Below are 17,606 nucleotides of genomic sequence, written 5' to 3'. Positions count from 1 at the left end.
ACTGAGTCTGTACCTAGTCAGTGTTTTCCTGAACAGATAATTAGTCTGTCACCATGTACTGTCTGTTTAGAGACAAATAACATTGAAGTTTACTTAGATGTGTTGTGGTGTCTTTCCAATAGGTGATATATTTTTGTTTTTGCCTTGTGATGATTTGGTTGGGCCAGATGTTCTGAGTGCTGTCCTGAGGCTCTATGGGGTTGGTTTGGGTTGGTGAACTGAGCCTCAGAACCAGCTGGCTGAGTGCTGTCCTGAGGCTCTATGGGGTTGGTTTTTGTTGGTGAACTGAGCCTCAGAACCAGCTGGCTGAGTGCTGTCCTGAGGCTCTATGGGGTTGGTTTGGGTTGGTGAACTGAGCCTCAGAACCAGTTGGCTGAGGGGGACTCTTCTCTTGTTTCATCTCTTGACATTTAAGGGCAGTGTGATGAAATGTCTTATAGATGTCTCTCTCTCCCCCCAACAGCGTATCAAGGAGGGCAGTGTGGTGGACAAGGTGAAGGTGATCTCTGTAGGAGACCACATAGAATGCATCAACGGGAAGAACATTGTGGGATCACGTCACTACGAGGTGGCTCGCATGCTGAAGGAGCTGCCGAAAGACCAGAAGTTCACCCTCAAACTGGTGGAGCCCATGAAGGCCTTCGGTGAGTGGACAGCTGGGGACTAGTGTAGGCTTTAACATTTGTAGAGATGAAGGCCTTCTGTGAGTGGACAGCTGGGGACTAGTGTAGGCTTTAACATTTGTAGAGATGAAGGCCTTCGGTGAGTGGACAGCTGGGGACTAGTGTAGGCTTTAACATTTGTAGAGATGAAGGCCTTCGGTGAGTGGACAGCTGGGGACTAGTGTGGGCTTTAACATTTGTAGAGATGAAGGCCTTCGGTGAGTGGACAGCTGGGGACTAGTGTAGGCTTTAACATTTGTAGAGATGAAGGCCTTCGGTGAGTGGACAGCTGGGGACTAGTGTAGGCTTTAACATTTGTAGAGATGAAGGCCTTCGGTGAGTGGACAGCTGGGGACTAGTGTAGGCTTTAACATTTGTAGAGATGAAGGCCTTCTGTGAGTGGACAGCTGGGGACTAGTGTAGGCTTTAACATTTGTAGAGGTGAAGGCCTTCTGTGAGTGGACAGCTGGGGACTAGTGTGGGCTTTAACATTTGTAGAGATGAAGGCCTTCTGTGAGTGGACAGCTGGGGACTAGTGTAGGCTTTAACATTTGTAGAGATGAAGGCCTTCTGTGAGTGGACAGCTGGGGACTAGTGTAGGCTTTAACATTTGTAGAGATGAAGGCCTTCGGTGAGTGGACAGCTGGGGACTAGTGTGGGCTTTAACATTTGTAGAGATGAAGGCCTTCGGTGAGTGGACAGCTGGGGACTAGTGTAGGCTTTAACATTTGTAGAGATGAAGGCCTTCAGTGAGGGCATAGGACAAGGGCAGAGGTCTCCAACTCTGTAGGGGGCTGTAGTGTGTGCAGGCACTAACACAACTCATTGTAGTCCAGATTACCTGAAGTTATCACCTAGAGAGAGAGGTTGATGTGATTCTAGTTCTAGTGATTCTTGATGCTTTGTCACATAATATACCAGCCCAGTTGTAAAAACACATTTGTATGTCAGAGATACATTAGCCACATTTAAAGCATTATCTCTGAAACCGTTCACTTGAAGTGTATTATTGTGCTGAACAGAGATGCTGGAGCCGCGGTCGAAGGGAGCCAAGGAGGCCAGTGACAATAAGATGGGGACAGGGAGAGGGACTCTGAGACTTCGCTCCAGGGGCCCTGCTACCGTAGAGGAAGTGGTGAGTGTATTCATTCATGTCCCCTTACACCCCTCCCAATACCACCCATGCCCCTTGTGATAGGGGGTTCCCGCTGATGTTGGGCTAAGCAGTGGTTTGTACCAAGTGATGTAATCATTTGTATCATTATCATTACTGTACAGTATATTATCTATTACTATACAGTATATTATCTATTACTGTACAGTATATTATCTATTACTGTACAGTGTAGTATCTATTACTATACAGTATATTATCTTTTACTATACAGTATATTATCTATTACTATACAGTATATTATCTATTACTATACAGTATATTATCTATTACTATACAGTATATTATCTATTACTATACAGTATATTATCTATTACTATACAGTATATTATCTATTACTATACAGTATATTATCTATCACTATACAGTATATTATCTATTACTATACAGTATCTATCACTATACAGTGTATTATCTATTACTGTACAGTATATTATCTATTACTATACAGTATATTATCTATTACTATACAGTATATTATCTATTACTATACAGTATATTATCTATTACTATACAGTATATTATCTATTACTGTACAGTATATTATCTATTACTATACAGTATATTATCTATTACTATACAGTATATTATCTATTACTATACAGTATATTATCTATTACTATACAGTATATTATCTATTACTATACAGTATATTATCTATTACTATACAGTATATTATCTATTACTGTACAGTATATTATCTATTACTATACAGTATATTATCTATTACTATACAGTATCTATCACTATACAGTGTAGTATCTATTACTGTACAGTATATTATCTATTACTGTACAGTATATTATCTATCACTATACAGTATATTATCTATTACTATACAGTATATTATCTATTACTGTACAGTATATTATCTATCACTATACAGTATATTATCTATTACTATACAGTATATTATCTATTACTATACAGTATATTATCTATCACTATACAGTATATTATCTATTACTGTACAGTGTATTATCTATCACTATACAGTGTAGTATCTATCACTATACAGTATATTATCTATTACTGTACAGTATATTATCTATTACTATACAGTATATTATCTATTACTATACAGTATATTATCTATTACTATACAGTATATTATCTATTACTATACAGTATATTATCTATTACTGTACAGTGTATTATCTATTACTATACAGTATATTATCTATTACTATACAGTATATTATCTATTACTATACAGTATATTATCTATTACTGTACAGTGTATTATCTATTACTATACAGTATATTATCTATTACTGTACAGTGTATTATCTATCACTATACAGTATATTATCTATTACTATACAGTATATTATCTATTACTATACAGTATATTATCTATTACTGTACAGTATATTATCTATCACTATACAGTGTAGTATCTATCACTATACAGTATATTATCTATTACTGTACAGTGTATTATCTATTACTATACAGTATATTATCTATTACTGTACAGTGTATTATCTATTACTATACAGTATATTATCTATTACTGTACAGTATCTATCACTATACAGTATATTATCTATCACTATACAGTATATTATCTATCACTATACAGTATATTATCTATTACTGTACAGTATATTATCTATCACTATACAGTGTAGTATCTATCACTATACAGTATATTATCTATTACTGTACAGTATATTATCTATTACTATACAGTATATTATCTATTACTGTACAGTATATTATCTATTACTATACAGTATCTATTACTATACAGTATATTATCTATTACTGTACAGTATATTATCTATTACTATACAGTATCTATCACTATACAGTATATTATCTATTACTGTACAGTATATTATCTATTACTATACAGTATCTATCACTATACAGTGTATTATCTATTACTGTACAGTATATTATCTATTACTATACAGTATATTATCTATTACTATACAGTATATTATCTATTACTATACAGTATATTATCTATTACTGTACAGTATATTATCTATTACTGTACAGTATATTATCTATTACTATACAGTATCTATCACTATACAGTGTATTATCTATTACTGTACAGTATATTATCTATTACTATACAGTATATTATCTATTACTGTACAGTATATTATCTATTACTATACAGTATCTATCACTATACAGTATATTATCTATTACTGTACAGTGTATTATCTATTACTATACAGTATATTATCTATTACTGTACAGTGTATTATCTATTACTGTACAGTATATTATCTATCACTATACAGTATATTATCTATTACTGTACAGTATATTATCTATTACTGTACAGTATATTATCTATTACTGTACAGTATATTATCTATCACTATACAGTATATTATCTATTACTGTACAGTATATTATCTATTACTGTACAGTATATTATCTATCACTATACAGTATATTATCTATTACTGTACAGTATATTATCTATTACTATACAGTATATTATCTATTACTGTACAGTATATTATCTATTACTATACAGTATCTATTACTATACAGTGTATTATCTATTACTATACAGTATATTATCTATTACTATACAGTGTAGTATCTATTACTGTACAGTATATTATCTATTACTATACAGTGTATTATCTATTACTATACAGTATATTATCTATTACTATACAGTATATTATCTATTACTATACAGTATATTATCTATTACTGTACAGTATATTATCTATTACTATACAGTATATTATCTATTACTGTACAGTATATTATCTATTACTGTACAGTATATTATCTATTACTATACAGTATATTATCTATTACTGTACAGTATATTATCTATTACTATACAGTGTATTATCTATTACTATACAGTATATTATCTATTACTATACAGTGTATTATCTATTACTATACAGTATATTATCTATTACTATACAGTATATTATCTATTACTATACAGTATATTATCTATTACTATACAGTATATTATCTATTACTATACAGTATATTATCTATTACTGTACAGTATATTATCTATTACTATACAGTATATTATCTATTACTGTACAGTATATTATCTATTACTATACAGTGTATTATCTATTACTATACAGTATATTATCTATTACTATACAGTGTAGTATCTATTACTGTACAGTATATTATCTATTACTATACAGTATATTATCTATCACTATACAGTATATTATCATTACTGTACAGTATATTATCTATTACTATACAGTATATTATCTATTACTGTACAGTATATTATCTATTACTATACAGTATCTATCACTATACAGTATATTATCATTACTGTACAGTATATTATCTATTACTATACAGTATATTATCTATTACTGTACAGTATATTATCTATTACTATACAGTGTATTATCTATTACTATACAGTATATTATCTATTACTATACAGTGTAGTATCTATTACTGTACAGTGTAGTATCTATCACTATACAGTATATTATCTATCACTATACAGTATATTATCTATTACTATACAGTATATTATCTATTACTGTACAGTGTATTATCTATCACTATACAGTGTATTATCTATTACTGTACAGTATCTATCACTATACAGTATATTATCTATTACTGTACAGTGTATTATCTATTACTATACAGTATATTATCTATTACTATAGAGTGTATTATCTATCACTATACAGTGTATTATCTATTACTGTACAGTATATTATCTATTACTATACAGTATATTATCTATTACTGTACAGTATATTATCTATTACTATACAGTATATTATCTATTACTGTACAGTATATTATCTATTACTATACAGTATATTATCTATTACTATACAGTATATTATCTATTACTATACAGTATATTATCTATTACTATACAGTATATTATCTATTACTATACAGTATATTATCTATTACTGTACAGTGTATTATCTATTACTGTACAGTATATTATCTATTACTATACAGTATATTATCTATTACTGTACAGTATATTATCTATTACTATACAGTATATTATCTATTACTATACAGTATATTATCTATCACTATACAGTATATTATCTATTACTGTACAGTGTATTATCTATTACTATACAGTATATTATCTATTACTGTACAGTGTATTATCTATCACTATACAGTGTATTATCTATTACTGTACAGTATCTATCACTATACAGTATATTATCTATTACTATACAGTGTATTATCTATTACTATACAGTATATTATCTATTACTGTACAGTGTATTACCTATCACTATACAGTATATTATCTATTACTGTACAGTATATTATCTATCACTATACAGTATATTATCTATTACTATACAGTATCTATCACTATACAGTATATTATCTATTACTGTACAGTATCTATCACTATACAGTATATTATCTATTACTATACAGTATATTATCTATCACTATACAGTGTATTATCTATTACTATACAGTATATTATCTATTACTGTACAGTATATTATCTATTACTATACAGTGTATTATCTATTACTATACAGTATATTATCTATTACTGTACAGTGTATTATCTATTACTATACAGTATATTATCTATTACTATACAGTGTATTATCTATTACTATACAGTATATTATCTATCACTATACAGTATATTATCTATTACTGTACAGTATCTATCACTATACAGTATATTATCTATTACTATACAGTATATTATCTATTACTGTACAGTATATTATCTATCACTATACAGTGTAGTATCTATTACTATACAGTATATTATCTATTACTATACAGTATATTATCTATTACTATACAGTGTAGTATCTATTACTATACAGTATATTATCTATTACTATACAGTATATTATCTATTACTGTACAGTATATTATCTATTACTATACAGTATATTATCTATCACTATACAGTATATTATCTATTACTGTACAGTGTATTATCTATTACTGTACAGTATATTATCTATCACTATACAGTATATTATCTATTACTATACAGTATATTATCTATTACTATACAGTATATTATCTATTACTATACAGTGTAGTATCTATTACTATACAGTATATTATCTATTACTATACAGTATATTATCTATTACTATACAGTATATTATCTATTACTATACAGTATATTATCTATCACTATACAGTGTAGTATCTATTACTATACAGTATATTATCTATTACTATACAGTATCTATCACTATACAGTGTATTATCTATTACTGTACAGTATATTATCTATTACTATACAGTATATTATCTATTACTGTACAGTATATTATCTATTACTATACAGTATCTATTACTATACAGTATATTATCTATTACTGTACAGTATATTATCTATTACTATACAGTATCTATCACTATACAGTATATTATCTATTACTGTACAGTATATTATCTATTACTATACAGTATCTATCACTATACAGTGTATTATCTATTACTGTACAGTATATTATCTATTACTATACAGTGTAGTATCTATCACTATACAGTATATTATCTATTACTGTACAGTGTATTATCTATTACTATACAGTATATTATCTATTACTGTACAGTGTATTATCTATTACTGTACAGTATATTATCTATTACTATACAGTATATTATCTATTACTATACAGTATATTATCTATCACTATACAGTATATTATCTATTACTGTACAGTATATTATCTATTACTATACAGTATATTATCTATTACTGTACAGTATATTATCTATTACTATACAGTATATTATCTATTACTATACAGTATATTATCTATCACTATACAGTATATTATCTATTACTGTACAGTATATTATCTATTACTATACAGTATATTATCTATTACTGTACAGTATATTATCTATTACTGTACAGTATATTATCTATTACTATACAGTATATTATCTATTACTATACAGTATATTATCTATTACTGTACAGTATATTATCTATTACTATACAGTATATTATCTATTACTATACAGTATATTATCTATCACTATACAGTATAATATCTATTACTATACAGTATCTATCACTATACAGTGTATTATCTATCACTATACAGTATCTATCACTATACAGTGTATTATCTATTACTGTACAGTATATTATCTATTACTATACAGTATATTATCTATTACTGTACAGTATATTATCTATTACTATACAGTATCTATTACTATACAGTATATTATCTATTACTGTACAGTATATTATCTATTACTATACAGTATCTATCACTATACAGTATATTATCTATTACTGTACAGTATATTATCTATTACTATACAGTATCTATCACTATACAGTGTATTATCTATTACTGTACAGTATATTATCTATTACTATACAGTATATTATCTATTACTATACAGTATATTATCTATTACTATACAGTATATTATCTATTACTGTACAGTATATTATCTATTACTGTACAGTATATTATCTATTACTATACAGTATCTATCACTATACAGTGTATTATCTATTACTGTACAGTATATTATCTATTACTATACAGTATATTATCTATTACTGTACAGTATATTATCTATTACTATACAGTATCTATCACTATACAGTATATTATCTATTACTATACAGTATATTATCTATTACTATACAGTATATTATCTATTACTATACAGTATATTATCTATTACTATACAGTGTAGTATCTATTACTATACAGTATATTATCTATTACTATACAGTATATTATCTATTACTATACAGTATATTATCTATTACTATACAGTATATTATCTATCACTATACAGTGTAGTATCTATTACTATACAGTATATTATCTATTACTGTACAGTATATTATCTATTACTATACAGTATATTATCTATTACTATACAGTATCTATCACTATACAGTGTATTATCTATTACTGTACAGTATATTATCTATTACTATACAGTATATTATCTATTACTGTACAGTATATTATCTATTACTATACAGTATCTATTACTATACAGTATATTATCTATCACTATACAGTATATTATCTATTACTGTACAGTATATTATCTATTGCTATACAGTGTATTATCTATTACTATACAGTATCTATCACTATACAGTATATTATCTATTACTGTACAGTATATTATCTATCACTATACAGTATATTATCTATTACTATACAGTATATTATCTATTACTGTACAGTATATTATCTATTACTGTACAGTATATTATCTATTACTGTACAGTGTATTATCTATTACTATACAGTATATTATCTATCACTATACAGTATATTATCTATTACTGTACAGTATCTATCACTATACAGTATATTATCTATTACTGTACAGTGTATTATCTATTACTGTACAGTATATTATCTATTACTATACAGTGTATTATCTATTACTATACAGTATATTATCTATTACTGTACAGTATATTATCTATCACTATACAGTATATTATCTATTACTGTACAGTGTATTATCTATTACTATACAGTATATTATCTATTACTGTACAGTATATTATCTATCACTATACAGTATATTATCTATTACTGTACAGTGTATTATCTATTACTATACAGTATATTATCTATTACTATACAGTATATTATCTATTACTATACAGTATATTATCTATTACTGTACAGTATCTATCACTATACAGTATATTATCTATCACTATACAGTGTATTATCTATCACTATACAGTATATTATCTATTACTATACAGTATATTATCTATTACTATACAGTATATTATCTATTACTATACAGTATATTATCTATTACTATACAGTATATTATCTATCACTATACAGTATATTATCTATTACTGTACAGTATATTATCTATCACTATACAGTATATTATCTATTACTGTACAGTATCTATCACTATACAGTATATTATCTATTACTGTACAGTGTATTATCTATTACTATACAGTATATTATCTATTACTATACAGTGTAGTATCTATTACTGTACAGTGTATTATCTATTACTATACAGTATATTATCTATTACTGTACAGTATCTATCACTATACAGTATATTATCTATTACTGTACAGTATATTATCTATTACTATACAGTATATTATCTATTACTGTACAGTGTATTATCTATTACTATACAGTATATTATCTATTACTATACAGTGTAGTATCTATTACTGTACAGTGTATTATCTATTACTCAGAGAGGAGTGTGGAATATCTTGTGTTTTCCAGCCGACAGAGTTTGAGGAGAGAGCAGTGAAGAAGGTGGATGACCTACTGGAGACTTACATGGGTATCAGAGATACAGAACTGGGTGAGTACACATGCACGCACGCACACACACACACACACACACACGCACGCACGCACGCACAGACACACACACACACACACACACACACACGCACACACACACACAGTTTCAACAGCAACATTTCAACCACTGAGAGAGTTGTATACATTTGTGAAAGCTCCCGAGCTAACTAACCCTCTCCCCCCTCTCCCCTCTCTCCTCTCTCCCCCCCTTTCTCCTCTCTCCTCGCTACTCTCTCCTGTCTCCTCTCCTCTCTCTTCTCTCCCCCCCTTTCTCCTCTCTCCTGTCTCCTCTCCCCCCCTCTCTCCTCTCTCTCCCCCCTTTCTCCTCTCTGCTGTCTCCTCTCCTCTCTCCTCTCTCCCCCCTCTCTCCTCTCTCCTGTCTCCTCTCCTCTCTCCTCTCTCCCCCCCTTTCTCCTCTCTCCTGTCTCATCTCCTCTCTCCTCTCTCTCCTGTCTCCTCTCCTCTCTCCCCTCTCTCCTCTCTCCCCCCCTTTCTCCTCTCTCCTGTCTCCTCTCCTCTCTCCCATCTCCCCCCTCTCTCCTCTCTCCCCTCTCTCTTCTCTCCTCTCCCCCCCTTTCTCCTCTCTCCTGTCTCCTCTCCTCTCTCATCTCTCCTCTCTCCTCTCCTCTCTCCCCTCTCTCCTCTCTCCCCCTTTGTCCTCTCTCCTGTCTCCTCTCCTCTCTCCCCTGTCTCCTATCTCCCCCCTCTCTCCTCTCTCCTGTCTCCTCTCCTCTCTCCTCTCTCCCTTCTCTCCTCTCCCCTACTCCCTAGCGGCGACCATGGTGGAGGTGGGTCGGGACAAGAAGAACCCTGATGAGTTTGCCATGGCTCTGGACGAGGCTCTCGGGGACTTCGCTTTTCCTGATGAGTTTGTGTTCGACGTCTGGGGCGCTATCGGAGACGCCAAACAGGGACACGTTTTAACTTCCCCCTGATTCCCTAGCCTGGTCCCAGATCTGTTTACAGCTGGCAAGACCTCACAAACAGATCTGCGACTAGGGCTTTAGCCTGGTCCCAGATCTGTTTACAGCTGGCAAGACCTCACAAACAGATCTGCGACCAGGCTACCAATCCCCCAGAGTACCACAGCTCCACATCTTCAACCAGCCAACTGGACAAATACCAGCCAGTAGAGAAAGAGGCTAAGGGTGCCTCTGTTTTGTAGGGTTACCAGTGTTGCACCCTAAAAGACAGAATCACTTCAGTCATGTCCCACTCAACCTAGTTTTCTGCTTGTGTCCCAAATGGCCCCCTCATATTCCCTTTATAGTGTACTACTCATAGGGCCCTGGCCAAACGTAGTGCACTATATAGGAAATAGTGTGCTATTTGGGATATACATTCTATGTCCTTTTTCCACAGGTTACAAAAGGGTTCTGATGTCTGAATCACCACTACAGCACTTGTCTTTACTGACTGTGGTGAACCGACATGGTGATCACATACAGTAGACTACTGTATATCAGGGCTTTAATGACTGTGGTGAACCGACATGGTGATCACATACAGTAGACTACTGTATATCAGGGCTTTAATGACTGTGGTGAACCGACATGGTGATCACATACAGTAGACTACTGTATATCAGGGCTTTAATGACTGTGGTGAACCAACACTGAGGATCACATACAGTAGACTACTGTATATCAGGGCTTTAATGACTGTGGTGAACCGACATGGTGATCACATACAGTAGACTACTGTATATCAGGGCTTTAATGACTGTGGTGAACCGACATGGTGATCACATACAGTAGACTACTGTATATCAGGGCTTTAATGACTGTGGTGAACCGACATGGTGATCACATACAGTAGACTACTGTATATCAGGGCTTTAATGACTGTGGTGAACCGACATGGTGATCACATACAGTAGACTACTGTATATCAGGGCTTTAATGACTGTGGTGAACCGACACTGAGGATCACATACAGTAGACTACTGTATATCAGGGCTTTAATGACTGTGGTGAACCGACACTGAGGATCACATACAGTAGACTACTGTATATCAGGGCTTTACTGACTGTGGTGAACCGACACTGAGGATCACATACAGTAGACTACTGTATATCAGGGCTTTACTGACTGTGGTGAACCGACATGGTGATCACATACAGTAGACTACTGTATATCAGGGCTTTAATGACTGTGGTGAACCGACATGGTGATCACATACAGTAGACTACTGTATATCAGGGCTTTAATGACTGTGGTGAACCGACATGGTGATCACATACAGTAGACTACTGTATATCAGGGCTTTAATGACTGTGGTGAACCGACATGGTGATCACATACAGTAGACTACTGTATATCAGGGCTTTAATGACTGTGGTGAACCGACATGGTGATCACATACAGTAGACTACTGTATATCAGGGCTTTAATGACTGTGGTGAACCGACACTGAGGATCACATACAGTAGACTACTGTATATCAGGGCTTTAATGACTGTGGTGAACCGACACTGAGGATCACATACAGTAGACTACTGTATATCAGGGCTTTACTGACTGTGGTGAACCGACACTGAGGATCACATACAGTAGACTACTGTATATCAGGGCTTTACTGACTGTGGTGAACCGACATGGTGATCACATACAGTAGACTACTGTATATCAGGGCTTTAATGACTGTGGTGAACCGACATGGTGATCACATACAGTAGACTACTGTATATCAGGGCTTTAATGACTGTGGTGAACCGACACTGAGGATCACATACAGTAGACTACTGTATATCAGGGCTTTACTGACTGTGGTGAACCGACACTGAGGATCACATACAGTAGACTACTGTTTCTCAGGGCTTTTTAGAATAGTTCTTACAATGTTGCTGTGGAGTCTGAACAGCAGCGATGTAATTATAGTGATGTATTATATTTCGATACTTCTGTTAAAGACCCCCCACTGTCCTCTACTCCATCGATAATGCTGTTAAAGACCCCCCACCCTCCTCTACTCCATCGATAATGCTGTTAAAGACCCCCCACCCTCCTCTACTCCATCGATAATGCTGTTAAAGACCCCCCCACCGTCCTCTACTCCATCAATAATGCTGTTATAGACCCCCCCACCCCCACCCTCCTCTACTCCATCTCTTTTGGAATTTGGAATTGTCTTTTGGAATTCAGATTTCTCTTTTGGAATTTGGAATTGTCTTTTGGAATTCAGATTTCTCTTTTGGAATTCAGATTTCTCTTTTGGAATTTGGAATTCTCTTTTGGAATTTAGAATTCTCTTTTGGAATTCGGAATTCTCTTTTGGAATTCAGAATTCTCTTTTGGAATTCAGATTTCTCTTTTGGAATTCAGATTTCTCTTTTGGAATTTGGAATTCTCTTTTGGAATTTAGAATTCTCTTTTGGAATTCGGAATTCTCTTTTGGAATTCGGAATTCTCTTTTGGAATTCAGAATTCTCTTTTGGAATTCAGAATTCTCTTTTGGAATTCAGAATTGTCTTTTGGAATTCAGATTTCTCTTTTGGAATTCAGAATTCTCTTTTGTAATTTGGAATTGTCTTTTGGAATTCAGAATTCTCTTTTGGAATTTGGAATTGTCTTTTGGAATTCGGCAGCCATCTTGAAAGGCTATCGAGGTGTCACTGTTGTGGTCAATCGCAATTAAAAATGTCTTACACTGTTGAAAGAAACTACTGTAGATTGAAATGAAATCAACACACTGAATTTGAATAGTAATTCTTAGTGTAGTATTTGTATTGAGTTGTTTTCTATTGAACATTTCAGCTTCATAGTGTTTTCTGACAATACATAAAGGGATCAATCACTGTTATGTTTGTTAGATTCAAATAAAAAATACTAGTTCACAGCTGAGTGTTGTATTATTATTCATTCACTTCAAAGGAATCCATGTGTATATATTCTGTATACTCCATTCAACAAACACTATTATCCAGTGACTTTTAGTCATCTGTGCATACATGTTACGTATGAGTGGTCACGGGAATCGAACCCACTACCACTAGAAGCACCCTGCTATACCAACTGAGCTACAGAGGCCCGCAGGAGATCGAACTGGATGGACCACGACGTGTTATAGTCTTTGAATAGTCAGTCAGTGGTCCTGCACTACGCATGACTAATTCAGCGTTCACGTGCTCGTCGGGAACGAGGAAACTGACATTTCCGACGTGCTTCGTTGAACCAGTCAACAACTTGATCGATTTCCAAGGGAAATCACATACAGCTGTTTTGTGTTGAGCAGTTAAGAAATAAAATGGTTCTCCTATATGCTTAATTTAGTTATTTTATGCAACTTTAGTTTGGCTATATGTTTAGATGTTTAATACATTATAAGGCCGCATGATGCTACGAATGATGATATGAGAAAAAAAAAGTCGCATGAAGGGCACGAGCTCTGCTCTGCTGATTGCGCAGGTTGCACACTCTTTGTCCAGTTTGAAAAGCACATGATAATATTCTCAACCATCAGACTATGCTTCATGTTTATCAGTTGTATAAACATATAGCCTACGAGTGGAATTATTTTTTAATTTTAGAATGGCCCGTAAAAAAAACGGCATCCATATTCTGCACTGGAATAGCGAATGGAGGTGACATGCAAATCTAATCAAATGTATTTATATAGCCCTTCGTACATCAGCTGATATCTCAAAGTGCTGTACAGAAACCCAGCCTAAAACCCCAAACAGCAAGCAATGCAGGTGTAGAAGCACGGTGGCTAGGAAAAAACTCCCTAGAAAGGCCAGAACCTAGGAAGAAACCTAGAGAGGAACCAGGCTATGTGGGATGGCCAGTCCTCTTCTGGCTGTGCCGGGTGGAGATTATAACAGAACATGGCCAAGATGTTCAAATGTTCATAGATGACCAGCAGGGTCCAATAATAATAATCACAGTAGTTGTGCGTCTTTAATATGCTAGCATAGTCAGCGAGACCATAAGGCTAGGGGAAGCTTTTCCTAAAGTAAATTGCCAAAATTATATAGCTTAATTAGCCTACTCCTGTCTACAGAAATACAATAATTTAGAAAAGGCTACTAAAGCATGATTTGGCCAGATATTCATTCGAGTCTTTAAAAAAATGGTGGATTGTTTTAAATCTTATTGCCTACAGTCAAAAGGAAAGGCAGCGCGTAATTTGGGCAGATTATTGTCAAATTGCGACTCTCTGTGAAAAGTAGAGAGGCCAAACCAGGCATATTGAAATATTTCAAAATACAATCGCAGGAAAACATAGTTTGGAAAGCGAATAGTTATTGCTGTAAAGAGAAGACAATGAAAATACTAATCTCTCTTTTAGTTATAAAAATTCTATGTTTTTCTATGATTTTCCATTTCTATGTTTGGACTGATATGGTTCTCAATCAGAGGCAGCTGTTTATCGTTGTCCCCGATTGAGAACCATATTTAGGTAGCCTGGGTTTCAATGTTGGTTTGTGGGTGTTTGTCGGTAGAATAGTCAGTTTTACGAGGATATGTTTGGCAGCATGCGTGAAGGAGGCTTTGTAGCGAAATGGGAATCCGATTCTAGATTTAATTTTGGATTGGAGATGCTTAATGTGAGTCTGGAAGGAGAGTTTACAGTCTAGCTAGACCTCGAGGTACTTGTAGATGTCCACATATTCTAAGTCAGAACCGTCCAGAGTAGTGATGCTGGACGGGTGGGCAGGTGCGGGCAGCGATCGGTTGAAAAGCATGCATTTAGTTTTACTAGCATTTAAGAGCAGTTAGAGGCCACGGAATGAGAGTTGTATGGCATTGAAGCTCATTTGGAGGGTTGTTAACACAGTGTCCAAAGAAGGGCCAGAAGTATACAGAGTGGTGTTGTCTGCTTAGAGGTGGATCAAAGAATCACCGGCAGCAAGAGCGACATCATTGATGTATACAGAGAAGAGAGTCGGTCCAAGAATTGAACCCTGTGGCACCCCCATAGAGATTGCCAGAGGTCCGGACAACAGACCCTCTGATTTGACACACTGAACTCTATCAGAGAAGTAGTTGGTAAACCAGGCGAGGCAATCATTTGAGAAACCAAGGCTGTTGAGTCTGCCGATAAGAATACGGTGATTGACAGAGTCGAAAGCCATGGCCAGGTCGATGAATACGACTGCACAGTACTGTCTTTTATCGATGGTGTTTCGTTCTTCTTCTTCACCTCTTCCTTTACTGGCCGGTGCATGGTGTTTCGTTCTTCTTCTTCACCTCTTCCTTTACTGACCGGTGCATGGTGTTTCGTTCTTCTTCACCTCTTCCTTTACTGACCGGTGCATGGTGTTTCGTTCTTCTTCACCTCTTCCTTTACTGACCGGTGCATGGTGTTTCGTTCTTCTTCACCTCTTCCTTTACTGACCGGTGCATGGTGTTTCGTTCTTCTTCACCTCTTCCTTTACTGACCGGTGCATGGTGTTTCGTTCTTCTTCACCTCTTCCTTTACTGACCGGTGCATGGTGTTTCGTTCTTCTTCTTCACCTCTTCCTTTACTGACCGGTGCATGGTGTTTCGTTCTTCTTCTTCACCTCTTCCTTTACTGACCGGTGCATGGTGTTTCGTTCTTCTTCTTATATTGGTGATCGCACAATTTCATCTGAATCCCGCCACCTACTGTGCAGGATGTAAACAGGATTCCCAAAAATGCAACAAGATACCCCCCCAAAAAACTACCATAAAATAAATAAACTAAACAACTTTTCTGTAAAAAAAACAAAAGCAGCTGATCCATACACAACAGCTGATCCCTACAACTGATCCATACACAACAACTGATCCCTACAACTGATCCCTACACAACAACTGATCCCTACACAACAGCTGATTCCTACTACTGATCCATACACAACAGCTGATCCCTACAACTGATCCATACACAACAACTGATCCCTACAACTGATCCCTACACAACAACTGATCCCTACACAACAGCTGATTCCTACTACTGATCCATACACAACAGCTGATCCCTACAACTGATCCATACACAACAACTGATCCCTACAACTGATCCCTACACAACAACTGATCCCTACACAACAGCTGATCCCTACAACTGATCCCTACACAACAGCTGATTCCTACTACTGATCCATACACAACAGCTGATCCCTACAACTGATCCATACACAACAGCTGATCCCTACAACTGATCCATACACAACAACTGATCCCTACAACTGATCCCTACACAACAACTGATCCCTACACAACAGCTGATCCCTACAACTGATCCCTACAACTGATCCCTACAACTGATCCCTACACAACAACTGAGCCATACACAACAGCTGATCCCTACACAACAACTGATCCCTACAACTGATCCCTACACAACAACTGATCCCTACACAACAGTTGATCCCTACACTACAACTGATCCCTACACAACAACTGATCCCTACAACTGATCCCTACACAACAACTGATCCCTACACAACAGCTGATCCCTACACAACAACTGATCCCTAC

The 17,606-nt window shown here is 34.4% G+C and overlaps 1 protein-coding gene across 2 annotated transcripts in view; it reads left to right on the top strand.

Annotated features, from left to right (window-relative positions):
• The window catches only part of LOC110530871 (PDZ domain-containing protein GIPC1), a 42,869-nt gene extending 28,874 nt beyond the window's left edge, over positions 1-13,995 (top strand). For both annotated transcript variants that reach the window (XM_036986709.2, XM_090182971.1), the window contains 4 exons: positions 464-644; positions 1,685-1,797; positions 10,074-10,155; positions 10,929-13,995. In XM_036986709.2, the coding sequence (XP_036842604.2) occupies positions 464-644; positions 1,685-1,797; positions 10,074-10,155; positions 10,929-11,092 (540 nt within the window). In that variant the 3' untranslated portion in view covers positions 11,093-13,995. The remainder of the gene's footprint in view (positions 1-463; positions 645-1,684; positions 1,798-10,073; positions 10,156-10,928) is intronic.
• The last annotated feature ends 3,611 nt before the right edge of the window (positions 13,996-17,606 follow it).

This window comes from Oncorhynchus mykiss, chromosome 8 (genome assembly GCF_057628025.1).
Source record: "Oncorhynchus mykiss isolate SJ-2025 chromosome 8, ASM5762802v1, whole genome shotgun sequence".
Taxonomy (NCBI): domain Eukaryota; kingdom Metazoa; phylum Chordata; class Actinopteri; order Salmoniformes; family Salmonidae; genus Oncorhynchus; species Oncorhynchus mykiss.
Note: the sequence above shows the minus strand (reverse complement) of the source record. Positions and strands in the feature narration are given on the sequence as shown.